We start from the raw sequence: 27,558 nt of genomic DNA on the forward strand, positions 1-27,558 counted from the left end.
TGCTCAATCTGCAGGCTTAGAACAGGTTATGGATGTAAGACAGACATAGCATCTGGACATGGCACTTGCCATGCATCTTGCCTTTTTCCAGGTGCTTTCCTGGGCTGTCCCTGGCATGGAGAGGTTCCTCCTGATTGCTCTCATGGCAAAGGTGACTCACATATCCCACTCTGCATTTGACATTGTGTTGCCAGCAGGTAGAGAGAGCTGCTGCTTGCCTCTGCCATGCACTGGTGAGACACCTGGAGTGCTGGCTACGAGGGCATCTCATACATGTGGAAGAACTGAGAGAGCTTTAATTGTTTGGGCTAGAGAGGAGAAGGCTCAGAGGGCTTTTATTAATGAATATAAATACCTGAAGGAAGGGTRTAAAGAGCACAGGCTCTATTCAGTTGTGCCCAGTGAAATGGGCAGATCAGGGAAGGTTCATCAGGGAATACTTCTGTCACTGTGAGAGTGACCMAGCACTGGTACMGGTTGCCCAGRGAGGTTGTGGGGTCTCCATCCTTGGAGATACCCAGGTGGCTTTTGACTATGGTWCTGAACTAAGGACCTCTATACAACAGTTCTGCTTAAGCAGGGGTTGGACAAGGTGGCCTTCTAACTGCATCCATTCTGTGGTTCCATTATTTCCTTTTTGTTTCCAGGTGGTGTTTCAGGAAATACTTAGGAAAATCTAACTCTGCTCTGTCCTAAAAGGGCAGTCACAAAACTGCCCATGTTTCTTCTAACCAGCCTGTGGGTCAGTTCAGCTTGCTAACCAGTACAAAGTGTTTTTTGTTAGTTGGCYGGGTTAGTGTTATTATTTGGCAGTAGCTTGTGTCAGTTTGCCAAGAAAACAAACTACTTCCAGAAGCTGTTCAGAACCAGCATGTGACCAGGGAGGCACGGGAGTTAAATCTTACATGAGATTTATCTGGTTGTCATCCCCTCAGTGYCACTGTGACATTCACTTTTTCAGTATTTTATTTGCAAGAGAATATCCTCATCTCCATAGCATATCTTCAGAGATTTGAAAGGAGAGATCTCATAAATGTAGCTGTTGGAGCAAGGTGCAGCAGGGCCCTTTCAGGGCTGAAGGGTTTGAAGGGTCAGCKGCTAGAAAAACATGTTGTACAAGTTCTTACAAATGCGTGTCTGTATCACACTTAGCAGCTGTTGAAGGTTTGCATTCAAGAGAAAATTGTCCGAAGGGAAAACAGKAGGTTTCAGCCTATCAAGTATTGTGTCTCATTAACACCTAGCTTTCTCTCTTAGCATTTTCTGTCTGCAGGGGTTTTAATGTTTACATCAGTTTGAGTGCTGTTATTTCACACCTGGCTTTGCTTTTGTCACCTGTGCTTTTATTATTTGACTTAGTTGTGGCTGATTTTTTTTATGATTCAGCTTCTTCAAGTGTTTCTATAGTAGTTTGGGCTGTATAGTTCTTGTATTTCTGATTTTCTTAAATTTTATAAAAACATTAAAAACAAATACTTACATTTTATGAAATACAGAAAAAAAATCTTKGTTAATGTTGCATTATACATATATCCCTTTAAAAAAAATTTGGTTTCTTCTGATACTTTCCATTATTCTGTTTTCAAGAAATACAAACTAAAGAATCATGSCTAATGCCAATGCCAGAGAAAAGAAATTATGTCTTTCTTTTCTTCTTCACATACTAACTTTGACTAGGCCAAAAGCTTTTAAACTGTTCTTTTGGTGTCACAGAAATATTTTCAGCATGCAGATTCTTGACTCTTACATTGGTTGTTTTCATGATAAGAAGGATTGTACAGGGCTGTAAACATCTTGCTCTTTTTCYGATTGCTGCTTTATTGGTGAATCACAGCAGATGGTAATATGGAAGTGAGAATTGCTCTGATGCTCTCTGTTTTYTTCTTCCATAGATTATATATCTTAAACTGCTAGATGTGAAATTGTTCTGGTACTTTCTTTAAGGTCAGTTTTGTGTCTTCTGTCCTCATTTCATCATTTATGTAATTACTGGCAGTGCCACTGCAATTCTGCTTTGCTCTATTCCTGGGCATTGTCTCTTTATYTTACTCTGCATCTTTGTTGTTTTTAATATTAAATTATGACTCTCCCCCAGTATTGTGAACATTCAGGAAAGGCTGAAAAGTAATGGCAAATATACTAAGATCTTTATTGTATAGAAAAATTTTATTKGATTTAACATATTGGTTTGGCTCAAAGGTCGCCCATAGTTCTTGTCAAAGGAGACTGACAAAATGCAGGAGGAATAAATTAWCCCCTTTGTGCAGCTCTGTAACTCATCTGTGTCCAGTGCCACGTATGTTCTCAGAGCCTCACAGAAAGACAAAATATTTTTTGCAGCCTCACAGAATTGCTGTAGCTCAGAGCTTATTATTTGCTAATGACTGAAGCCATGCCAAAAGCATTATTCTTAACTATCAGTGATTGTATTCACTTTTTTTTGTGAGAGAGAAACATGAGGAGGAAGGGAATTGCATATTCCTACCAAGGGAGATTTTTATCTTTAGGCAGTGAATTCAATTTCAGGTCTCCTATAGAAATAAAATTAATCCCATCTGGAAGGGGAAAGTGCTGTGCTATATAGGAGAAATGACTGCGGGAATGTGGTACTATCTCTGAATGGTGGGTGTATTTTCTTGATTTTGTGCTGACAGCTTTAAAAAAAAAAAAAACACAACTAAGTGCTTTTTTTCTCAAGTCTATGCATCAAGTGACCATGCATCCAGGTCCCCAAACTTCAAATTTAATTTTTACTTTGAAATGAAACTTGTAAGAAACTGGTGGTTCTGAGCTTTCGTTACCTGAAACCTCATCTTATCTACAAGTAGTAAAACTCCAGCCTGATTCTGCAAGTGCTTAAAACTGTGTTCTTATCTTGAAGAGCACGAGTGTTTCCATTCAGCTCTCTGTTTCTTTGTTGGATAGGGGCTTTGTTCTGTTTTTAACATGTGATTCAAGAAATTTAGTGGTTGCATTTCCCGTTGCTGGGGAGATTTATGTTTACTTTTGAAGTAGCACAGTTGATAAAATTCTTAAAAGARCAAATATCACAAATGCCCCTGCATTGCCTATCTACAGCCTTTCTTGTACCTATGCTGTACTGTATGCAGCTCTGATTTTTGTTTCTGTGCCCCGCTTCTGTTTTGTTAGTTATTCTTTGTTATTTAGTTTATACTTAGTAGTGTGTTCAATAAAGCTACTGAAATGCTGAAAGTAGTTGTTGGTGAACTCTTTCCTTCACATACCTTAAAATATCTATAAGCACAACTTTTGTTTCTAAGAGGTCCCTAGAGAAGGAAACGTTGCCTCAGCAAACATGTGAGTCTTTTTAATATGTGTATTTTATACCCTTCCCCACATTCATAGTCACAAAATACAGCATGTACTATTTTCTTAGTGCTGGACCAGTGATTTTAACAGTGTATGGACTTGATGCCTGAGCTTAGGACATACTTTTGTTAATTTTGTTTGGTTTTCTACTTCAAGCAAACTATATGTGGGTTTTGATTTTGATTTGGTTTGGTTTTGGTTTTCTGTTTTGTTTTATGTTAGAGAAATACTGCTGGCAGTGGAATTAAGTCAAGCTGCTTCAGAAACTGAAAATTCCAAAGATCAATGCTTGTGTATGTAGATACGATGAATTTTGTGGGTTTTAGAAAAATTGAGATGCTGTCAACAAAAATAAAAAATCTAATATGTGAACGTGCTTGTAACATTAATTTGGCTAGATCAAATTGTCCTGGTTGCTAATTTACTCCGAATTTAAACGCCTATTGTCTTTTAAGCAGTGAAGTTTAGGTATGTTAAGTATGCAGGATTTAAAAGGCTACAAGTGCATGGTTCCCTATACAAGTCTTTTGTGTCATGTATATACTGATTAAGATGCTTTTCTTTGTGCAAGAAAGAGGGGAAGGGGGACATTATGTGATAGAGCTGAAAACTGTACAATAAYGCAGATCTCAAAAGAGAAAAAAAAGTGATTGGAGCAACTGCAGCTCTGGCACCTGAAGTGACTGGCTGGAATCTGAGCCTTTACCAAAGCTATSTGTAAGATTTTGCACATCAACTTGATTTTGCTTCTTGTTGTTGCACACTTAGGATGAAGGCAAAATTGCATTTTAAACTGTTCCACAACTGCCTCTCCTTCATACATCATTGGAGCAGAAACCTGACTCTTGAGCATTACAGCACAGGTTTTTACCACTTGAGCTATGGGACTGACAACCCTAATTGGTAGCAGGAGAAGACTTATTCCCTGAGGGCTGAAAAAGGAATATGCTGCTGGCGCCATGTGTTGAGCCTGGGTGTGGGGGAAGGTAGGGAATAAATGAGATAATTAGGAATTTCTACTGTGTAATCTCCATGGAACTGGAAATATCAGTATTTCTTTWGCTAAGGGAAGAAAATAAGCAAAAAGTAATAAAGTGCAGTTAAGTTACATTTTTAAGAAATTATTATATGTCTGGTATTGGATCACAGAACGGTTTGTTCCGTTCTTGTGTACATTATTTGGTGGCTAGAAGTTGCATTGTGTCAGCATAAGCAAGCAGTAGCTGGCCGGGCTGCAGGGTATTCAGTCTCCAAGTCTCAGGTATCAGGGCACAATTTGAATAGTTGCTGCTTTTGCCATGATCTATTTATACACTGTTCCTGAAAGCCAGTGCTTACACTTTGTACAAGACTTTCTGGAGCGTGTGATCACTTGTAACAGCAGAGTTTTAGGCAGTTTATATGAATAGCCAGTGCTGAGTTGCCACGGGTCCCTGGCCAGGGAAAAAAAAAAAGTCTTGGTTTTGGTACTACGACTATTTGGGTGCGGAGTGAAGAATTCCAGCAAATAGTTAAGTCAGGAGTTTTATCGTTCTTTTGTTTTGTTTTGTTTTGTTTTGTTTTGTTTTGTTTTTAAATCTGCACATTTCACCATAGCACTCTTCATTCTCTCCCACATTCTAAAGGTTCTGCTTTGTTAAATTTAGTGTGAAATAATGTTGTTGAAACTTGACACTGTATTCCTTTTTATTCTTTACCCTGGAGTCCTTTCCTCTTTGGAGGTGTATATCAGATGTTGCTATCGGTTTGTCAGTCCCATCTCCTTAACGTGTTGATGTTTGCAAAATAAATCAGAATTCTGCTTTGAAGTTAAAATTACRTTATTCCTCTTTTCCTAATTTTATGTGGATATTTTAGTAGAAAAGATCTTCACTGCCCTTATTTAAACCTTCCTCTTTGTGTCCAGCACATGATGTGTTTCAGCCAGRCCACAGGCTGCTCCTTAGGCTGATGTTGTCCAGGGGTCCAAGTTCAGCCTTCAAGGGACCTTCATGGGTCTCTTCACGGGTTTTCAGAATGACTTTGTCCTTTGTAAGCTACTCAGAGTTGCTTCTGTGTAATCTTCCAGTCCCGAGAGAAAGAATATACTGAGCATTTTCTTTGGCAGTCCATGTTTTTATCCCAAMTGTTTCCTTGTTTTGTTGTAGCAATGTAGTTCTTAGCTGCCTTGCAAGATTCCGTAATAAATTATTGTTGGAAACAATTGCTACAAATGATGTTGCTGCAGTTTCTTTTTAGGAAATCAGTGGTAACTGTTAATGAAATATATACAACTGTTAGGCTGTCTTTAAGATTGTAAACGGGAAAAATTAAAATAGTTACCACTATCTTTGAGGAGAAAATTTGTCTAATAACAATACAAAGTAGCAGACAAACATGGAAACATTCTGGATAAATGCGGAAAGTTTTTTCAGTAATTTTCATTTAGAAAAGTTGAAATTGTTTKTTTKTTTTTTTTTAATTGATTCCACTCCATTCATAACTTTGTATATAAGCCTGTTGTACTTCATGCTCTTCTACATATTGAAGTAAAATTGCTACATCAATAAGATAATCTATCTGACACATACATAGTGTGTCCCTGATAGTTCAAACTGAGTAATAAAGATTAAGTTGTAGTATTAGGTATGTAGCCTGACTGCGTATTTATGGTAAATTCTGTTATGTGAACTTAGAGTAAGTTCTATTATCAAATATTTATTTAACATGTTCTGTCTTCATTTTAGATAACACCTTAGAAGACAAAAAGAACCCATAGAGACAATGTTCAGCTTCTTCCGAAAAAGTCAAGATTCAAAGAAGGTTACAGTGCCAGAGAGAGAAGCAGATGGATTTGTTATTGTGGGTAAGTGGTACTTCTGTATAACGTGATTCTTTCATCTTTGAAATTTTGATCTTGAAGTTTCTTTGACATGCTTAAACTAAATGAAATGTTAAGAGAAGCCATGACCATAATAAAAATTGTTCAGTATTCTTACTTTTTCTGACAAAGTTAATTTCCCTAGTCTGCTCATTTGGACTAAATAGCTGAAGTTTTATTTAGATAGGTCTGAACTCGTATTCTTTAGCCCTGAAAATGTAGTTTCTTGTTTTCCTTTCATGCTCTGATTGTGGAGAAGTTACATCCTTGCAAAACAAGAAAGGTCAAAGTTTAGGTTTGTAGCTTTATGATTAGAGTTGTGGGAAGGAATATCTTACTGCAGTTATTAAAGGACTGGCTTTTGTTCAGGTTACTTCCTTTCTGTTTTACTCCCGATCTTTTTATGTTAGAAGCCAAGAAGCACCTATTCATTTCTCATGTGAATGTGAATGTTCTGTCTCAGAATCTGACTCTTAGTTTGATAAAAATTAGGCAGTTTAGGGTTTTCAAAGYCTTGTTGTTCAAAAACTAATCTGAAGTATAATCACCTGTGAATTGGCTAAATTTGTAGCTCTGATCAAGCGCTTTCACAGTTTTGTCCATTGGCTTAAGTGTGTAGAAGAGAAAAAATTATTGCTATTATGCTGAAACAAGTCCTTTTCATTTTTCATGACAACTTGTTTTCCTCCTTGTGAATCTGTCATCATCAATATTCAGCTTCTGCTGCTCTGATTTACTGACTTGTTCTTATTGGGAATCTTACAGTATTTCTCTTTTTAAATGTTACCTCGTCTTGAGCATTTTCAAGCCACAAAAGCCTCTAGATTGTTGAAGTCTATCAGTACAGGAGACTACTAGAACCCTTTCTGAGGAGAACGGAGATTTTTGGCAATAGTTCTCCATTAAATCTGTTTCACATCTGTGACTGTGTTGTCATGCTTAACGACTGCCTTCCACTAGATTTTGTTCACCTGCATCAGTATTGATGGCTACATCAAGTCACTCCAGCATTTGCATTGTTGAAGGGTCAAAGGAGACACATCATCATCCTCAAAAGTCTGGAGACCATTTAGCATTTCAGTTTCTSTAATAGGCAGAATTCTGCACCCAAWTGTTGCYATGTCCCACAGTTGCTGGTCCCGATTCTTGCATTCAATTTAGCTTTATTCCTTTTTCCTGAAATGCTGTCAGTTTAATGCTGACTATTTAAACTTTGTTCACATAAATTCACATAAAATCAATCTGTTAAATACAAACTTGAGAAYGATCAATTTTGTTTGAGCCTTCTCTTTTTTKTATTTWTWTTTTTTTCTYAGACAGAAGTTAATTTAGCAGTCTGCAATGAAATGTACTGTAYTGGGCAGAAGAGCTGCCATCAGCCTTATCAGTGGAGCGTATCACTGTCTTGCAAGACAAATGTAGTTGCAGAATTATGGGTCAGGACTTAAACAGATATTTGCCTGGAAGGGGCATTTGTGTCTTGGAATAGTGTCTGTCAGTGGAAAAAAAAAGCCCAAACCACATCACTTAGCCATTCTGTTARTTACTGTTTTATTAATCAGATAGAATGCTCTGAAGCTTTTCTAAACTGGTGTAAAATATTCTACAAATCCAACAGTTAATATCTTTAACACATCTCAGTAGCAGATTTCTAGGACCATTAGTGTGAACACTACTGTAGGCAGTGAACACACTCAGAGGGAGTGAGAATTTAATTTCTTACATTTTAAGCTGGTTCATAAACCTAGTCTTTCATTCAGAGCATATAAGAACAAAAAGCCTAGCTCACCAATATCCCATGGATGTGGATAGAATCTTTCTGTATCATTTGATATTTGAAAAAGAGGGAAGAAAGTTCAGTGCTTTACTGAAAAAGCTCCATCGGAGCTATTGCTGTGTCAGAGCCTGCAGATAAATTTTTTGTCTTTTTTTTCGTAACTTCTCCAAGTCCTGTTCTAAATTGCTATATTTGAAATCTAGCTTTCCTTGTGAAGTATYAATGCATTTGGGAATTCAATGTCTGACTAGAAAGGTGACTCATAAAAACAGCAAAATCAACAAAACCAACTTTGCAACCTAGTAGCTGAAAGAAATTCTCTATTTTAGATTTTGGGACAAATATTGCMTGTGTGGGAGTCAAGAAAAAATAATTTTTAATTGCCTCTTTACTAAATAAATACAAAATATAATTTCCTACCAGAGACTAAAGCATTTTTATGTCTTAACTACCAGTTTCACTTATTTTCTGGATACTGGTCATCTCATCTCTTCAAGAAGCTGTAAAAGTGGTGTTTGTTTTGTAGCAGAACTATTATTCTGAAAAGGGAAAAGAGGGTTATGGAAACAGGCATAACATATGTAAKTGGTTTTGATGAGTGAATCAATTGCAGAAATATGGAAAAATGTTTAAGAGATTTTCCTGATCGTCACAAATTGTTTTAATGTTAACACTGTGAAGCCAGAATTATGAAAACAAATAATTTTCTGTTAGCTTTGGAATCTTGGAGAGTAGCAGTTCATAAGGAATTTCTCACATTTTGTGGCTTTCATAATATAAAATAAATTCCAGCCTACCATTCATTCCTACTGTTGCTAGTCTTAGAGAAAAATACAGATTTAATGCTAGCATTTTGTTTTGACACACAGCTAAAAATTTCCAATCAATCTAAAAGGTTCATGTGTTTTATAGTCCTAATCTCAGTCTAAGATCAGGAATCAAAAACTGAGACAGCAGTGCTGCTTCTCATGTGTGTTTAGCAAGACAGTCCGAAACTCTGCAAACATCCCCATGGTGCTGRTGGTTCTACTRKGGTGGGTGGYGAGYRTTTTTGCTTGAAACAACTRAAAGGACATAGAATARTTTGGGCTGGAAGGTACCTTTRAAGACCATTTAGTCCAGGCTGCTTCCAYGGGCACAAACATCTTTCAATAAATCTTGTTCAAAGCCTTGTGCAGCCTGACTGGGAACACGACTTTTCTGGGCTGCCTATTGCAGTGTCTCATCACCCTCATCAGTAAACAATTATATAACTAACTAAAATCAATTAGAATATTGTTCTGTATATCCTCTTTCAAATGTACTGAGAGAAGTTAATTTTGTTTTCAGTTCTAGTTTTAGTGCCCAATGTGCAGGGGTTTGTTTACTGTTCCAGGAAAAATTGAGGTAARCCAGTGTGAGGGAGCAGTAAATGTTCTTAACAGGTGGTAGGGAGTATTGGTATTTATAGGGAGCACTAAAGTGTCATACAAATGTTGTTTTCTGACATTCAGCAACTTTGTTGTAGAGTTTTTCAAACTTCCAAGAGTAAGTACCTTAAGGAAAAGTTAACAGGCCCAGAATCCTCGTCAGAGTGAAGTGACTGTCACAGACACRGAAACTGTGGCCGTGGTAAGAAGGTTTGGCAGGAATTTTGTAATGAATATACATTTCTGCACTGTGAACCTCCATTCTTCCTACTGTGCTTTCCTAGAGCCATCTAGGAAGGCCATTGAGAACTCATGAGCAAATTTTGGATTAATGCTTATTTGTTAATATTTCTCACTATTGGAGCAAGCATAAGTTTTKCCTACTAAGTTTCCTCTCAGTTGAAAACAGTCATAGAAATAAGAAATTGTTTTGAAATCTCTTCCAAATAAATAGGAGGATCTGTGGTATTTAAATGAGTCTTGGATCTGTTTAATTAACCAGTGTACCTTCTGTTTCAATGATGAAATCTGAAGAGAAGAAACTGTACAGAGGAAATGTGTTCAGGCTTGCATCAGCATCTGAAACATCACTGAAAAGGACGTGGTGACTACTGTTTTTCATCCTGTGAGATGAAATACAGTATAAGGGAATTATTTCTTTCTAAAAAAGTAGAAGTGAACTGGTATTACATGACAGGTAGAAAAATTGAGAACTTTTTGTGAGAAGCAAGATGTTGAATTTGTCATTACAACCTGTTGTCAGGAACATAATGGGCTGCAAAAAGAATACACAAGGAGTTTGGTAAATTATGGTTGATGATAGCAAGTATTCTTAYCTTAAAATTTTGGTGGTTAGGTATGACTCTTTTGGGTCAATCTCAGCAAGATATTTAAACTTTGGCTTTATTTTAAATGAGATACTTGAACTATCCTCTGATGTATTCAGTATCTATATTACTGACTTAATTCAGTATTATAATTCCTTCTTAGGGTATCTTCCTCATCTATAGGCAGGACTATCCTCATTCATCTGTGAGACTGTGAAAATTAWGATTTACATTCAGATGAATATTTCCCTTTTTTAGCTGCAGTTATAGTGCAGAAAAAACATCCTTAACAAATGGGAAATCTGTACTGAAGATGCAAAAAAGTAAAATAATCAACCCAAGTCAAAGTTTAGTTCTGGAAACCTGTACTGCTTTTCCAAAGACCAATTTTACATATACTTGTTCCTCTCCAAACTGAAGTTTCTGTTTTGTCATGAATTTACTCTGCATGCAGATAGTTTTTTGGGGTAATTTGGATAAATTGCGTATTTGAATTAAGGGACACCCCCACTGYTGCCCAATATGTAAAAAGGTGTTACAGTAGGATCCTTACTGTTTCCATATTAATCTTAGTAGTACAGATCTCTACATATATTTTTAAGAACTCCTTAGTTGTTTGCTTTTGGGAGAAATGTATATTTGTATAAATTTTCTGKAGTGAATCTGCTATGAAAGAGAAATTTAATATACTGCTATTCCTGAAAGGAATATCTCCATACTAGTTCATTACTGCAAATCAAATAGTTTTCTGCTTTCKTTTCTCTGCATACACACCTCAAAGKTTAAATGCATCAAGAGATTTGTAAAATCTTAGTGTTATTGCTRCTATTTGTTTTCTAGGAGWTAGMAGTAATGTGTAGTAAGTCCCTGTAAATGTCTACATTGCTTTTTCATTAATATTTAAGGAGCTTTAAGTGGTGCTAGTAAGGAAGGTTAGGCTGCTGCAGTGTTTCAAAATATACTATTACATTAAAGAAATGTACAAGGSATTGTGCCAGTTGGAGAAAAGCAGTGTCTCAATGTCCTTTCATTTTCTGCATCAATGGACTTATCTTACATGTTTTTTATATAACAGGAAGTGCTTGTGTAGTTATTTCCAACCTTGTAGTTTTCGAATAACCAAGCTACTATTTTTTTATGGGTTTTGAGGTTAAAATATTTAATACTAACTTTTTAATAATCTGAGATTTGAGGATACCTTTTCATATTTTTATCTAAAGAATATTATATACATATCAGCCTGTGCCACTGTAAGGGAACACTTTTGATGCRCACTAAGAAGTTACAATATTTAAAGTGACCTGTTTCCTGAAGTGCTGCTTTATGTTTTTTACACTTAAAAATCATTAGTAGCTCATCTGGGCGTTGAATTTTGCAGCCAGAATTGATTGAATAGGGAGGAGGACGAATTCAGAAGAAACAGTCCTCTCCTGTTACCGATCCTTAGTTGCATAAGGAGGTAATGTCTCCCCTTCATTCAGTGATGAAGTCAAMCTAATCCTCTTTGGGACTAATTTTGCACAAAAACAACCTGCGCTTTTCAGTGGTGCCGCTAGATGGGGATTTCCCTCGGATTCAGGGCTCGGAGGGCTTTGCTCTCCCCCTTTCACACACAGAAGTGCGGTAGTAGTAATTATCAGTACACCATTTGATTAGACTGTAGGTTTTCAAGAGATTTATAAAAAGCTTTTTAAAGCCTAATATCAAATCTATAATGACATTCCAACCTAATAAAAACAATGAAGCTTGAAATGTTGACAGCATGTATCTAGATGTTGGCTTGTAATTCGTTCCAAACAGATCTGTTGAGGCCCATGTGGGACCTAAATAACACAAAGAAGTAAATTTGCATATTTTACAGCAGGGGGAAAAAACAGAATGCAAAAACATGAATAATTAGGAGCACAAGCTTCATGCTATATTAATACTGTTGAAAAGCATGTGTTGATTGTATTCTGAAAGCCAGTAGTGATTTGGTTGAGTGAACTCAGTCAGCATCTCTTATGCAGATTAAAGGATCTGGGTTACAGAACAACTGAAATTCATTGTTTTGCTGTATAAAGAGGTATATTTCTTAAAGGAAATGCTTTTTTTCCCCTCCTCTTGGATTTTATGCAGCAAAAGGAATCTTTCTTTTTAATGCTTCATCAAAGTATGTTTTTGTTGACAAATGACTCTGCATTTCATCATTTATTTGTACACCTCTAGATTTTAAAAACAGTTCTCTCAGCCACAAATCAGATGTTAGTATATTTAGCACTTTAGTATACATGACCTACTTACTTTTCATTCTACATAATTTCTCTTCCTTTTGCTTTCTAGGGCTTGAGCCCCTGGAAYGTATTCATAAAGCTTTCATGCTATGAATTATTTATTTTTAAATTTGCAGAAATGCCCTTCTCAAAATTTTGGCATGAAGGCCRGTTTTGAATCTGAATGTTGTGAATGGTTGTGTTGGCTTCCGTTGATTGTAACATAAGATATATAGCACATTTTTTATGAAAGAAAAGGTTTTTWACTTAAAAATGGTAAATAGCATTAAAAGTGATTTATTGTTTGCTTTGGCTAAATATTGTTTTGGCCCCTAAACTCACAACTGTCTCAAAAAGTTGCCTGGTTTTGACCATGGACTCAAGAAGACCTCTTGTTTAACTTGTTTTAATGCTGGCAAAAAAATAATTACGTGCTGCTGTATCAGAGAGTTTTATTTTGGGGATTTAAGAGACAAATTGCATAGAACCTTACACTTTCAATCTGTCTATTAAGCACATCTTCTTAATTTACATAACCAAAGGAAGAAAATGTAAAATGTAGCAGTCTTTTTAGAAGTTGGTGTAATTGTAAAAGGTTAAAGAGGCATCTGGCAAAAGGTTGTTTTGAGGTCACACATGCATCTGGCAGTTTGCTGCCAGCCCTCTAAGAAAATATTGGTTGGAGTTGCACTCCTGTTTTTCATATTAACTGCCTTCACACTTGATGTATAATAGTCACTTTCTACAATCCAGGTCTCCAAAGTGCTCCTCAGAGGTTTGGTCCTACTGATTTTAATTCTTCCAAATACTRATGGAAATAGAATATGCTTAAGTAAAAAAAAAAAAAAAAATCGGGGTTTTTGCTAGAAATTTATTCTCAGAAAAGATGAAAATGTTTCTTGGACATGACTATTCTATAATGATGTATTTGCATAATTGAGATTGCATTCTTTAACCTTTCTTATGGAAGGTTGATCACTTGTGACACCTGGATTCTGACAGTTTTGCTCCCATACATAGAAGTTCATTCTCTAGTAGCAATGCCATAGTCTATTGGTCTATATTGCATGCTTAAAGCAATTTGGAGTTGAAATATAAGAAAGGAAAATACCTATTGCTTGTTGTAAAACAGAGAAAAGGTAGTAAAATATAGTGTAAAAGTATGGATTTTCAAATGCTGGTTGTAAACTCTGTTTCCCAGAATAYGCTGGTCATTAAATCACTTTTAGAATAAAAAGTTTCTTTGCTTTATGGTGCAAAGAATGAGAATGCAAAGTATGAGAATATATTTTTAGGCCAAAACTGATTTACCTATATAGAGTGGACTTACAGCCAGAGCTAACTGAAAAACAGGCGGTGAAAAATGTGTTGCAGGAGCACAAGTTGCTGTTCTGGCAAGTGATAAATTCAGGTTGAAGTCTCTCTTTCAGCAATTTACAGCACAGTTAGATGATCGYTCCTTGCAAAGAGAGCCCTAGTCATTAGCTCATGCAATCACTGCCTGTCTGGTTGGAGTCATTCAGACTTCTACAGATGTTAATCAGCRTTAATTTTCTTGGAAGGAAATCTTAGTTTAACTGATTTTACACACACCTCTCCCTGTCTCTAGSCAGTAAAGGATTTTATAATATTTTTTTCAGTGGAAGAAGAAAAATTACTTTGCCAATGATATGCTATTTTGTTTATGTTTAATTAGATATTGTAAAGAAACTCAAGAAGGTTAGGTTCTATGTTTCATAAGTGTTTAAAGTCAATCGTGTCATAGGCCTCAATGTGAAATAGTAACGTAAGTGTAAGACTTTTCTTTATAAAATGAAAGATGGCTTGCCACCTTGTGCATAAAGATATGTTTTTCTTTAGCTGCTCCTTCTTGGTATACTAGTTGAGTACTTTTCAGTCAGGACAAATAAATTAAAGGATATAGGGGATTTATTAAGTCAGTTGTTCTGCATTTCAGTGCTATTTCATCTGGTTTTGCCATAATGCATCTTTGGAATTTGCTGAAGATGTAACATGCTTTCTGATCTCTGCTCACAGAGCTGAATGATCTTCAGCTTTTACATAGTGCTTTTTTCCACAAATGAGGGTTGTGTGGACAACAATAAAATTAACTCTTTTCCTTTAGTGAAAAAGAAGCATTTGTTCACAGCACTGATCATGGCTTAGTGGAGAAATTATGCAGTAATCATTATTTGTGATGTGGTCATTTAACTTTGTGCTTTTTATATATTTTAGTAACTTTCCACTAATTTTAGTAAATTATTAGTAAATTATTAGTAAATTTTAGTAAATTAGTGCTATTTCCATTGTCATGTCCTACATGATAGTAAAAAAAAAGGAAGAATACAAATACTTCCTAGAAGTATTGTATAGCTTCATTTGTGCAGTTTATCTGTTAGCACACACCTTGCTGTTAGTACAGTTACCCATCTACACTACAGGATATAATCCCAGCCTTAATTCTATATATTGTTTGAGCATGTAACTGCCATGTGCAATATTCAGTTTTTTTCAGTTAAATTGGGCAGGCTTCCTTAAAATGATCCAAAGTCACAGACCTTTTCTGGAACAAAACAAAGCAAACCAAAAAAGATTCTTGCTGTTAGACTGTATCATWCTAAATCTCTTTTTGCTGAGATCTGATCAGTATACTGCAGTTATTGAGGATTTAAGCTGATAGTTTTCCTACTCTTTTTTGAAAAAGGGAGAGCAACAATTTTAAACCCATGCGATTAGTTTTTGTCCTTATTTCAGCTGGTATGAAACTTCAGGGTTTTTTTGAGAGGGACAGAATGGAACTTTTTGGCTATTTCTTTGCCATTTTATTTTTCAACAGGAACTTGCCTACATGATTTCTTCTGAATTATTTCATCCTTAGGTCTTCCAAAAGGGCATGGCTGTAGAAAATTTGATTTACAAAAAACWTTAGAAAAGCTACTGTAGCAGCCAATATTACCTTTATGAGATGAATATTAAATACACATACCAWTGCACCCTTCTTTATTGTGGAGAGGATTATTTTTCTGTTAAAATGGTTTCCTTTTATTAACCCACAAGTTATGTCAACACTCTTATAAAGAGATTCCCAGARAGCTTTCATTAGATCCAAATACTGATTGCAGCTGAATATAAACTTCAATTGTATATACCAGCTCTTATGAAGATTTACTTCTACTTTACCACTGAGCAACTCAAAGGTGAGACYCAGTAAAGAACAAGTAGTTTTCTAACAACACACTCATGCATGGTGTTGTTTAAAAAGAGGAAAGAGTGAGCCAAGAACTAAAATTAGGCATCTCTGAAATTTATTTTACAAAATTTGTTTRGGGCATATTTCCCTAAAATGACGTGCTGGAAAAAGCAGAGAGCAGAAATAACCTTGAATTCTTGGTATGCTCTGGAGCTGAAGTGTCTGAATYAAAGCACCTCAATCACATCTGTCCACTTGATTCAAAACCAAAAGCTGAAGTTACAGCATGATCTTCTTGAAATATGTTTGATGTGTGTGCTTATTCAAGCACTCATCTGAGAAGCGGGAGACCTCAATTTGAGTCCTACATAGGCWTAGTGCTGTCAGATGCACATCTTCCAGCATCAAAGCCTAAAAGTCCAGTGAGAGGGCTGCCGGTGTTTGTATTGGCTGCACAATGGTTCTACTTCAGTAATGCAAAGCACAGGAGCTTCTTGATACTGCATGAATCATTGAACTTCAGTGGCCTGTGAGTAAGAAAATGGGAGTACTGGTCTCTGCTCCCTAGCCCATGTGTGTGGTGCGTATGCGCTTCTTTTATTTCTTAAATTGAAATTACTGAAGCTTTTAAAAAACGAAACAGCACAAAGAGACAGAGTACGTTGCCAACTTCTAGGCATCAGACTTGTTCTGATTTGTTTTACCTCTGTCTTAGGCGACCTTCCTTTTTTGGGTGAARCAGGTCCAGCTTCAAAAGGAAGCGGAGAAAAGTTCCCCAAGCAAATTAAAGTGTAGCAGACTGAGAGAGCTCCCTGTGGGAGCCAGGAGTCTGAATATCATCAGACTACAGGGACCAAATCTCAGATCCATTGTTTCTTGAGTGGGCTGTTATAGAGGGTGAGGGTAAAAGCAGGATCTGCTTTCCTTTTCCCTGGAACTTAAAAGAAGGGGAATGTGCCCATTATGCCTGGAACATGCAGTGGGAGACGTGAGGGGAGACATGAGTTATGCTGCTTCCCGATCAGATCCAGGACACTGGTGCAGAAGTGACAGCTAATGAATTTAGATTCCTAATGCATTTTGTGGCTTCTAAGACAGCTGCTTTCTTGGATTATTGTTGCAAGTATGCCTTTGTAGGCCTCCTACCCACTCTAATCTTGTTGATAGCAAAATATGCGTACTGTGTGAAGATAATGGGTTGTGCTTTGTTGTAATGTGCTTTTCATTTTAAATAGCAAAAACAGCAGTCAAATTTATACTTGCAAGTCTTTGCTGTTGTGTTAAAGTATCTTTTTAGGAGTGTTAAGATATGTTTAAAACAAGGAAGGGAGAAAAATAACTGAGCATCATRCTTTTGGGTAATATTCAACTTGTCACAGCTGTGAATGCATTTATTATCTGTAAAAATTTGATTTTAGAAAAGCTCTCTTTTGTTGCTGGACAGTGTGTTGCAGGCACAGCTGTTTGGCGGAAGAGGGTGCATTTTGTGCATATTCCTTCTGCCGGCTTTGTGATCCAGTGGACACRGCATCCTGGCCCCCTCAGGGGGCTGACAGTGCTGGCTGAATAAAGAAATKGGATCTTGTTCTATGTAAAATAATAGTATCACAGAATATGCTGARTTGAAAGAGAGCCACAAAATCCTGCACAGGATGCCCCAAGAGACAAGTGCCTGAGAGCATTGTCCAAACACTTCTTGAATTCTGTCAGTTTGGAGCTGTGACCACTTCTCTGAGGAGCTGTTCCAGAGCCCAGCCACCCTCTGGGTGAAGAACTTTTCCCTGATATCCAACCTAAACCTCTTGTGACACAGCTTCAGGCATTCCCTTGGCTGCTCCTCACATGGCTTCCCCTCCAGACCCTTCACCATCTTCGCAGCCCTCCTTTGGACACTCTTTAATAGTTTAATGTCTTTTTTTATACTGTGTCACCCAAAACTGCCCCCAGGACTCGARGTGAGGCCGGCCCAGTGCAGAGCAGAACAAGACAATCCCCTCCCTTGCCCTGCTGGCCATGCTGTGCCTGATGTTCCTCAAGCCAGGGTTGTCCCTCCTGGCAGCCAGGGCACTCCTGACTCATGGTCAGCTTTCTGTCAACTGCACATCCCTTTCCACAGCACTGCTCTCCAGCATCTCATTCCCAGTCTGTATGCACACCCATACAGAACTTGTTGAACTTCATACAGTTGGTGGTTGCYCCATTCTGTAATTTGTTGAGATCTCTCTGCAGGGCCTCCTTGCCTTAGACAAGGAAGGTCAACAGCTCCTTCCAGTTTTGTATCATCTGCGAACGTGCTTAGTATACTTTCAAGTCTTGTGTCCAAGTCTTTAATAAAGATGGTGAAGAGCACAGGGCCAAGGGTGGAGCCTGCAGAAACCCACTAGTGACAGGTCATCAGTCTGGTGTCACCCCATTCACTGTAACCCTTTGTGCTTGGCCCCTGAGCCAGCTGCTCMCATATTGCATGATGTGTGTATCCAGCTTAATGCTGGACATTTTCTGCAGAAGCATCCTGTGAGAGTATTGAAAACTTTTCTGAAATCCAGGATTACATCAGCTGGCTTGCCTTGATCAACTAGGTATAAGTAAAACTTTATACTAAAAAAGTAAAACTTYATAGTACAGTAAAAGCTATTATGATTTCAAGTTTGATTATAAGAAGTCATTGAGAACTTGAGATTAGAAAATGTTCTTCTTAAAATTTCATTTACCTACTTTTTTAAAGACCTGTAGCATTCRGTACTGCTGCTGAAGATAGTTTAAATTTGTTCAGGGCCATAGTCCAATAGTGTTTGTCTTGTCTTTATCGTTATACTCCTAAGCTAATTTGTCTTGTAATGTTTGGGATTTTTTGCAGTCTTCTGTTTTAAAACAAAAAGGCACAGATATTTTTTTTTTCCTTTCTTAAAGACTCCCTTCCCCCTCAATTTCTCATTGTATATTTTACTGGTTAAGCAATACAGGCTCATACCTGCTCCATGTCAGCAGGTATCTTTCAGCTACACATCTTGCATACTGACCTTCATATCAGATACTCTTGAGCAAGAAATGTTTTCTTTTCTGTTTGATGATTCAGATGTAAATCAAATTATGTCTGTGTTTTTCTTTTGTGTTCTAATTTCAGAAGGTGTGGTATCTGTAAGTGGCCTTGTCTACGATTTCCTTTCTCTCTTTTTTTTCTGCCCTTTCCCTTGGGTCCAGTGAAACTTCTGAATCCTCTGGGTTTGTATTTCTTTAAGTCTTCAGCACATTCCTGGCAGCCTAAGCCATCTGTTTGCTTACATTCTGTAGCTAAAGTCAATGAACTTCTTGTGCAGGGAATGAATTATGAAGTTAAGACATTTCTGGTGAGAACATGTCTAGGCACTTTTGATCTTGACTCTGGAGATCTGGCTTAACGTGGGGTACAAATGAACAGACGCTAAGAGACTCTTGTTTTAAACCTTCTATTTCCATTCTGCTCCTGCTATTTCCATTCTACTACTGATGACTTTCCTCTCGCAGACCCACTGTTACTTTTGCCAACTGGAGAGTGGCCAACACTTAGTTTTGTCGTCTGTCTGTGTGGCTTTAAATGGTATAAGTGCTCTGATGTGATACCTGCAGTGTTAAGGACCAGCTGATTAATGTAGTGTTTCAGGAGTCCAATCTATTCTGCCCTTTGGAGGGGGCTGAGCCATGTACTAGGCTGACATGCTGCAAGCAGATGGTGATAGCTGATGTACTGTGGGGATATTCTTTGACTTTTGCTTTTACTTTTACTTTGTGTTTGGCAGGCTTTTCATTACCATAAAACTGCCCAAAAGAACAGAACCCGTGTTGAAAAAAGCTGATTTTAACTGTATTATTTAAGATAAGTAAATAGATAAATGCTATATAAACTGCCTCTACAAATCATCTGAAGGTCAGAACATAATGTTACAGGGTCYTTGTCCTTCTTTCTTCCCTCTAAAACAACAGCTTCCAACTAGAACTCATATTCTGAATTATAAATTCAATGATGTGTGTGAAACCTAGTTATGAAGTACAAAATGCGGGTAAACAGGATAAGTAATGTGACCTCATTTGCTTTAGGAACATGCTGAAATGCTAGTCAAGCTGACRTGTCAATACCCTGAAGTGTATTTACTTTTGCCATGTGTCAAAAACCTGTCTACCTTTAAATATTCCTTGCTTCTGACATATTTATTAGCAAAAGACAAAAGAGTTTCAGCTTGTGCACTTGATGGACAGAGGTATCCCAAGGAAGAGCTTTCTATATTCTTACACTCATCGTACATGAGTAAAAAGTTATTTTAGTTATTAAATGAAAACATCCTATTTCTACACATTACTGTACACACTGAAAGTAACTGTGGTGGAGTCTTTCTAAGAGACATRGTGAAGMAGGAACARTTTGTAGATTCCCATCAAACCTGTRGGATGRGTTTGCTTGGGGTTTGTGTATGTGGCCTTCCTACTTTCTCAAGGTGGATTTATGTACAGTTATTTTTGTTGGTAAACCTGTGGTTCTCTTGCTAGTGAGCATAATTCATGCTGTAGTCAGGGTGGAAATGTTTGGATGTTTTAGATGTAAACTTTGTAGATAGATCAAATAAATACAGTATGAAGGAAAAGCATTGTGGATGAGGGAGGCTTTGTTATGTTGTAGWTTTTTGCAAACTGACTGTCTGGTTACCCTTTTCTCCCCTATAAGTTCCATCCCTGTTTTAGTAAGGGAGGGTCAACTGTTGGCTTTCCCCTCCCCYCTGCTTACACAATGTAGCATAAACACTAGACAGTGGATTGATCATTATGGAACACTACTAAAACTTCATTGCGTGTATACCACCTGCTTCTGAGCRGAGTATTTCTAGCAATCCATATGTCTATTCTTTTATTCTTTTCTATTGCAAATAAATTGCTTTCTGAACAGTGTACTGTAAGAATAGCTTCAATTAAAATAAGTGTGTTCAGCAGAGATAAATTCAGTGTAGTATTAAAGTGGACAAGATTCAAAGATAAATGTGGAATTAATAAGCAGAGCTCCACAGTTCTTGACTTTTTCCTGTGGTGTCTTCTAAGGGGGAGATTCTCAAGCAGTCAAATAACAGGAAAAGACTGAAAAAAGACTGAATAACTGRTTTGGTCTCATAGCACCATTTAACTCTTGTATCCTGCTGTTCTTCAATGAGAAAATACCAGGAGAGAGTCAGGTGTGTCATCTTCCATGATCGTGCYCTCTTGACAAAGGGGAATTTCAGAGTGTTAAACATTGCATGTGATGGAACCACTGCAACTAAATGCTGTTAATGGCTTAGAACATGAGAGGAAATGGGAGAGCCACCAAATATGTCTTTGATTTACCTTTGAGCTAACTGGTTTCAGGTGGCCTGTCTAGTGGGTTCATTTGTCCATGTAAATTAGAGTGCCCTTTTGGCCTCAAAGCTAACAAATTCCAAAATGAAGAGGTAGACAGATAGAAAAAGCATWTCTTACCAAGACATGATAGAAAGTATTAGCTATTCCTATTCAAAATTCAACTTCTGTTGTTCTTAAGGCATCTCATGGAAACCAGTTGCTTTTGGCCAGTTTCCAGACACGTGGGGGAAACTTTAGGTTATAACTATGCTTTACAGCTTCTTTTACTAAAAGAAATTAAAAACAACTTCATGTTGACTGCAATTTACTTGTGTCTTAGTGTTTTCGTGAAAATAAATATTGTACCAATGTGAAAATTTAGTTCTTAAGAAAGTGAGCCTAATCTTTAGGAGTTCTTTAATGTGAATGTATTTCAGAGAGATACATGATTGTCTGCTCAAATTCTTGGTTTCAAGATTTGACCACAGTAAAGTTTTTTTCTGTGTGTAAATTAAAAGCAATGATAGTCTGTTTAAGAGTATGTTTACCTGTTATTTTTTGCATTGGATGAAAGCTGAAAGTTGATGACATGTATTTTGTATGCAGCTGTCTGTGCATTTTCAATATAGGAGGAAATACAATCAGTTCAGCATGACTGGATTACTATAAATAGTTCTAGAAAATACCTTCATTTCCTCTCCACATTTATTTTTGTCATATGCCTCACTGACGGTAACACATGATGTAACCAAAAAGTGTAGTGTTATATTTTTATTTTAAAAATACAGCAGCATTAAAACACAGAGTGGTGTCTGTATTTGAGAAATATAACTATAAAATAGAGTGCACCTTATGAAAATATTTTGGGCATATTTTGCTCTTTTTTTGGGAGGTAAGGAATTTAATAATTGTAAATAATGGTCATGAAAGCAAGAATGCAATAYATTTTTGTGCTAAACCCATAAAAAGTTGTTTTGGGAACTAAGCAGTACATTTCTGCATTAATAGGAAAAATTAAAGATTTCAGTCCTCATTTTTGTCTTTCYAGTGGAAGCTAATTAGCTAAAAAATACTTTACAGTCATTCTAACTTAATATTAATTTTTAGGTGAAAAAATGGAAATTCTAAAGAGGGTAGTTATGCTTTCCCATGTGTGTATGATCATCAGCTAAACTAGTATGATTTTCTGTCTTCTAACTAGGTATGAAAATTTTATATTTTATCAGGCAGATAAATGCAGGCTCTACTAACACACTGTGCATAAGGTGTCTGAAAGGAAAAGCGCCTTCCAGAAGTACTCATTCCTTTATGAGCAAACCCCATTGACCTTGCTCTCCTATGGCTTTACTGCTCACCAGCCTTAGCCCTGCTCCCTTATCCTCCTTCAGTCCCATCCCTTCTCCTCAAATCTCTCCTTTCATTGTTTGGCAAGGAATGGCATTTCCAGGACTAGCTGGCCTGGTGGTCCAAAGCCAGGTAGGCAACATGCAGGATGGTGCCACCYCCAGATAAGCCAAATGCAGCACTTGGCTCTGGCCCTGGTGGGTAGCAGCTGCCTCCAGAGGCTGCTCACAGCCCCATAACCCTTGGTTGAGCTGATCTGGTTTAGCAGTTCTGTTTTAGGCACTTGGTTGAAGCTTAATTAACACAGGCTAATGATCGCAAAAGTTATTAATGAATAACAAAGGGAAACACACAGGCYGTCCAACTGCAAAAGCCCTTTGAAAAAAAAAAAAAAAAGCAATTTTAGTTGTGTACTGCTTGATTTTATAAAGAGTGGTCAAGTCTRTAGTTGCCTCTGTGTACTAAGAAAGTAACTTTAAGGAAAGCTGCAAAAAGGTTACCTTTGTGGAAAAAATTAGCTCTGATTTTGTGGAAAACATTAGCACTGATTGTTCCCAGGGACTTGACTTCCCTCAGTGTTCTACATGGCAAGTAAGTTTTCCATCATTTGTGCCCGTGCCAGGGGAAGATGACAAGCCATCTWGCCATATAAAAGCTGGATGTTAAGGGGTGTGCCTTCCTGTTTATGAAACTTGCTGCAATCCTGAAGTTCAAAGYAGATGAGAATATGTGTAAGACATAGAGAACAGTGGAACAAGAGGGTAGGTACTGAAATAAATATGCTGGAATGTAGAGTGATCAGGGTAACTCTCAGCTGGAATAAAGCTAGGGACTTTACTGTCCCTAAAATCATCTTATTATAGGAGTTCAAAGCCTGTTACTAGTGTRCTTACTCATTTGAGTAGAAACAACTTTAAAAAAGTAGAGTGAAAAAACTCTTTAGAAGAGTTTGAAAGAGTAGAAACAACCTCTCTGAGAGCAACCATATGCCAGAAGCTGACCTAAGAGTATGATAAGCCAATGATGTTTCATGGATGTATCTTTCCATGAAAATAAAAAAAAGAAAATGAACTGTTGTTTGCTTTTGTAAATACTTATGCTAGCTAGATTCCTGAATGGTTTGATACCTCAAATAGAATCCTTTAAACAGGGGGAAAAGACAAGTATACAAGAGAAACATTAAAAAAACATCCCAACACCAAACAAAAAAATCCCAACCTTTAAAAAGCATTTTTTTTTAAATCCCTTAAGTTATGAGCAGGATGCCACTGCATTGTTCCTGAGAATGAAAGTTCCCACCTGGAATTGTAGTGATGGTGAAAGAGAATAGAGGGATGAAGTGTGATACATAGTGAACAAAGAAGTAAAGTCTGCAGAGGTATTGCTTGATAGCTTCAGACCCATCTAACTTTAAAGCCAAGTGTCATCTAAAGAAAGATACCTTAGTCCATGGGCATTGTTGGAAAAAATACTGTCATAATGCCTTTAAATATACAGATGCATTTTTCCACAATTAATTTAGTACCGTRTCCCGCAGTGAATTCAGGTTGGAGGAAGCTGGAAAACTTACTCCAATGCTAGCAGCAAAAATGATTATTAGCAGATTCAGATGAAGTTAGAAAACTTTGTAAGTCTACAAAAAAACTGTTGGTCTCAAAAAAAATAGTTATCATCTGTATTTCTACTCCATGTGCAGACTTGTCTTTTTTCTCCTTCCTCCCTGTTGAACAAGGTGACTTTTGCTAAGAATTGCAAAGTCTCAATATGATTAAGTGGTTTTTACAATGTGAAACAACTTTGTATACTTGTCACATTGAGATAAGATGGTTAATAATTCCTATAGACAGTACCTTCAAATTTATCTTTAGTAAACTGTGAGTATTTAAGAATTCCCGAGTGGTGAAGAAAGCAGTTGTTACCCTGAAAGTTTAGTGGCAAGTTTAGGCTTGTACAGACTGACTGAATGGGGAGAAGACATTCCTTTCAGTTTCTGTTCATGACGGTGACTTATGAGAATGAAACAGTGCATTTGGTAGAACTGGTTTGATATCGAAATATTTCATCCATGTACTTTGTCTATCTTGCTGTATTCCTTTTACTGTGTAAACAGTGATAAATTTGGGGGGAATAGAATAGAATAGAATAGAATAGAATAGAATAGAATAGAATAGAATAGAATAGAATAGAATAGAATAGAATAGAATAGTTGAGTATGGGCAGAGGAGATGCCAAACAATTGCCCATTTCCTGAAATCTTTGTACAGAATTTGGAGGCAAAGCAATTAAAGGAAATGCTCAGTATAAAAGTGAGCAAGCTGCAATAATTCATGAGATGGATTGGAYTGAGTAGGTCTAGAAGGTTGAGTGTAGGTCTGGCACTGAGAGCTTCTRTTGGCTCTGCTGACCAAAGCTGCATTTTAGTGTCAGCCAGGAAAGGTTGATTGACTTGTCTTTCCCTGTGGTTTTGCAGTCATGCTGATGCTAACAATGGTGATAGTAGGKTTTTTTCAAGTATGGCATCTCTTAGGCATGCTGAATCTCTACACTCTTATGTGTTACTGATCCAGATTGYATGTCTAGGTCTGTGTTCCATTTCATCATGTCCAAGTATAAAACAAACTCTCATTCTGTTTTCTCTTGCACAACAAGTAAGTAGACAGACATCTATGTATATGAATTAAAATAATTGGAGTTTTTAAGTGTTCAGTGAGATGCAGAGCAACTTGCTCATTTGGCCACACTGGTGTCTCAGAACCCATTCTGRGTGGTCATGCTGGTTTTGCCTGCTGGTGCATCTCAGGTGAGSATTTCCTAATAACTGGAAGAAAAATGGAGTTGTGTTGATGTCCTAGAGGGTGAATTTCTAGGTGGAGCTTTTCTAGGTGGTGCAGTTTCCCCTCTCAGTTCACAATCCACCAGAGGGAGATGAACACCCAAGTTTGCAGGAAGGGGAGTGGTTTGTGCCAGCAGAGGTTTGCCTAGGCCGGCCTTTTGCACCTCAGAGTGCAATATTGTGTGTGTCAGAATCAAGACTCGAGTGATGGGTGGTGTTCAACCAAGGCCATCACTGTATCTTAAACTTTTTGCTGCTCTAGTGATACACCAATGGGTTTTCTTAAACCTTTCCATCTGGCTGGCCTTTGGATTCTGCAAGTGACTTAACTTTAGGTATATCCTCAATCTGTCTGGTCTGTATGTATGAGTCCACACAGATTCCCTGTTCATTTTGCCTGTATTTGGTAGGTTGTCTGGACATGGGACTTTTGTACTTTTTAATATGCAACAGTGTCGAGCTTGCCTGAGCTGCTGAGCCGGCTGGGAGGAAAGGCTTGGTTGCATTGACGTGAGTGACACGGTAATGGAGCTGCATTGTCTGGGCTGGAGCTGCTGTGACTCTCACTGACAGCAGAGAAGGGTTGGCAGAGGAGTTTGTTTGTCAGCATGGAGCTATATCGGCACATCCTCAGTCTCAAGGGCAAGYGTGTTACTCATTCCTGGCTGGAAACTGATTGATTTAAAAGGCTCTTGAGATGAGGTGGTTCTTAAGGTTCAAGAGCCAAATGAAGTGAAAAAAAAAATTAACTTTTGACTAGTGTCTGCTACAGATATTAYACTGTAACTTTCTTTACAGTGTCAGTCCAGTAAAATATAATGCAAAGAGGCTAAATTTGAACTGAGGCCATATGTCTTACRGTCTTTTGAGCATGTTCATGAAAAGAAGTTCTATTAAATGCCTTTTTTGGGCRTCAGTCTTGTTCCAAAGCTATTAGCTTAGTAAGTTTTCTTAAATMTCTTGTCAACTGGTATAATTTTCTCAGAAATGATGATTTTTAGTCAATCATTTTAATTGAAATTGGGAGTTTTCTTGAGTTTGGGATCTAATTTAAACAATTTTAAGAGTTTGTCATTCTTATATGACACATGCCATGACAAACTTTCTTCAGTTATGTGTTCCATCTTTAGAAACTGCAAGCAGAGTTGTGCTTTTTGAGTGGTTTTTAAATTATTTTATTGCATTTTATCATTAGTCAAGTGATTAGAACACATAATTTGAGTTTTAATATTTACCATTTCTTTTCCTATGCATTAGTAAACAGAAKAAATAGRAAAAAACTGCTYAGATGTAGACTCCAAYTCATTTTAGATCTCTGTTTTTAATGGCAGATCCTGCAYGTTATCCAGGCACACCAAAGTATCTTGAACAGTAGAGTTTCTGTGTATCTATTTTTTCCCATTCTTATTTGTTTACCTGGAATCTGCTGGTTTTATATTAATGATGTCAACAGTTATAGCCCAATTTTCAGATCTGTAGATTGTCCAGAATAGAACAGAAATTAACATCTGATGATGTACAGGCTTGCCAATAACATAAATTGTTGGTTTTTCCTTGAGGATACATTCAGCACTTCCTTAAAAAAAAAAAAATCACAGATTTTATAGCTATAGATATGGAAACTTCCTTGATTGTGAGAAATAGAAAAGACTGGGCTTCTCCTGCTATAGGATTCTGATCTCAGGGTACAACTATGCTTGATTTAGACAGATGTGACCACAGTGTTCAAAATAGCAATATTTTACCATATATGTTGTTGTGTTCCTTAAAATTTATTTTTAATACTGTTAACATTAGGACTAAGTAATTTCCATTTTATCTTGGTTTGAAGGTGTTTTATATTAATAACTAGTGGGAAAAAAATCACATCACCTCTCCCTTGTATTTAACATAGCACAGCAACATTAGCCAGGTTGGCAGGGCTTGATGAAGAAGTCTTATGAGAAGTTTTCCATTGTCTGGAAAGTCCTGTAGATATCAACTTGAAAAGTAAAAAAATTAAAGTTGCCCACAACGTGTCGTAAATAGTTGTCAGGTGTGTTTACATTTGATTTTTGCCACATTATTTCTGGTCAGCTGCTGACTTTAGGAGAACCACTAAAATTGCAGATGTGGAATACTTTGAAAGACTTCTTTGGATTTTGAGGTTTTTTTCTTAGTTTGCCCAAAAGGTATGTTATTTGACAAATGGCACAGATCTGCTCCATTTTMTATGTAATTGTTAAATATGTGTTTGCTAAAAATCTTGATTCCTTACTATTTATTTGATATCGAGGACCACATTTATTAGATTGGAAGGTATGGGGGAATCCAGACTCTCACCACCAGTTGTTTCTCTCAGACTTATAGAGAGTGAGTTTTAGATTTGTTTTTTTTTTTAATTATAAATTTATATG

The 27,558-nt window shown here is 37.0% G+C and overlaps 1 protein-coding gene across 3 annotated transcripts in view; it reads left to right on the forward strand.

Annotated features, from left to right (window-relative positions):
- The window catches only part of UMAD1 (UBAP1-MVB12-associated (UMA) domain containing 1), a 76,371-nt gene that overhangs the window by 890 nt on the left and 47,923 nt on the right, over nt 1-27,558 (forward strand). For all 3 annotated transcript variants that reach the window (XM_057370683.1, XM_057370686.1, XM_057370684.1), the window contains exon 2: nt 6,057-6,175. In XM_057370683.1, the coding sequence (XP_057226666.1) occupies nt 6,094-6,175 (82 nt within the window). In that variant the 5' untranslated portion in view covers nt 6,057-6,093. The remainder of the gene's footprint in view (nt 1-6,056; nt 6,176-27,558) is intronic.

The sequence above is a fragment of the Malurus melanocephalus genome, unplaced genomic scaffold (assembly GCF_030028575.1).
Source record: "Malurus melanocephalus ecotype Western Australia unplaced genomic scaffold, MMel_1.1 scaffold_130, whole genome shotgun sequence".
Classification (NCBI taxonomy): domain Eukaryota; kingdom Metazoa; phylum Chordata; class Aves; order Passeriformes; family Maluridae; genus Malurus; species Malurus melanocephalus.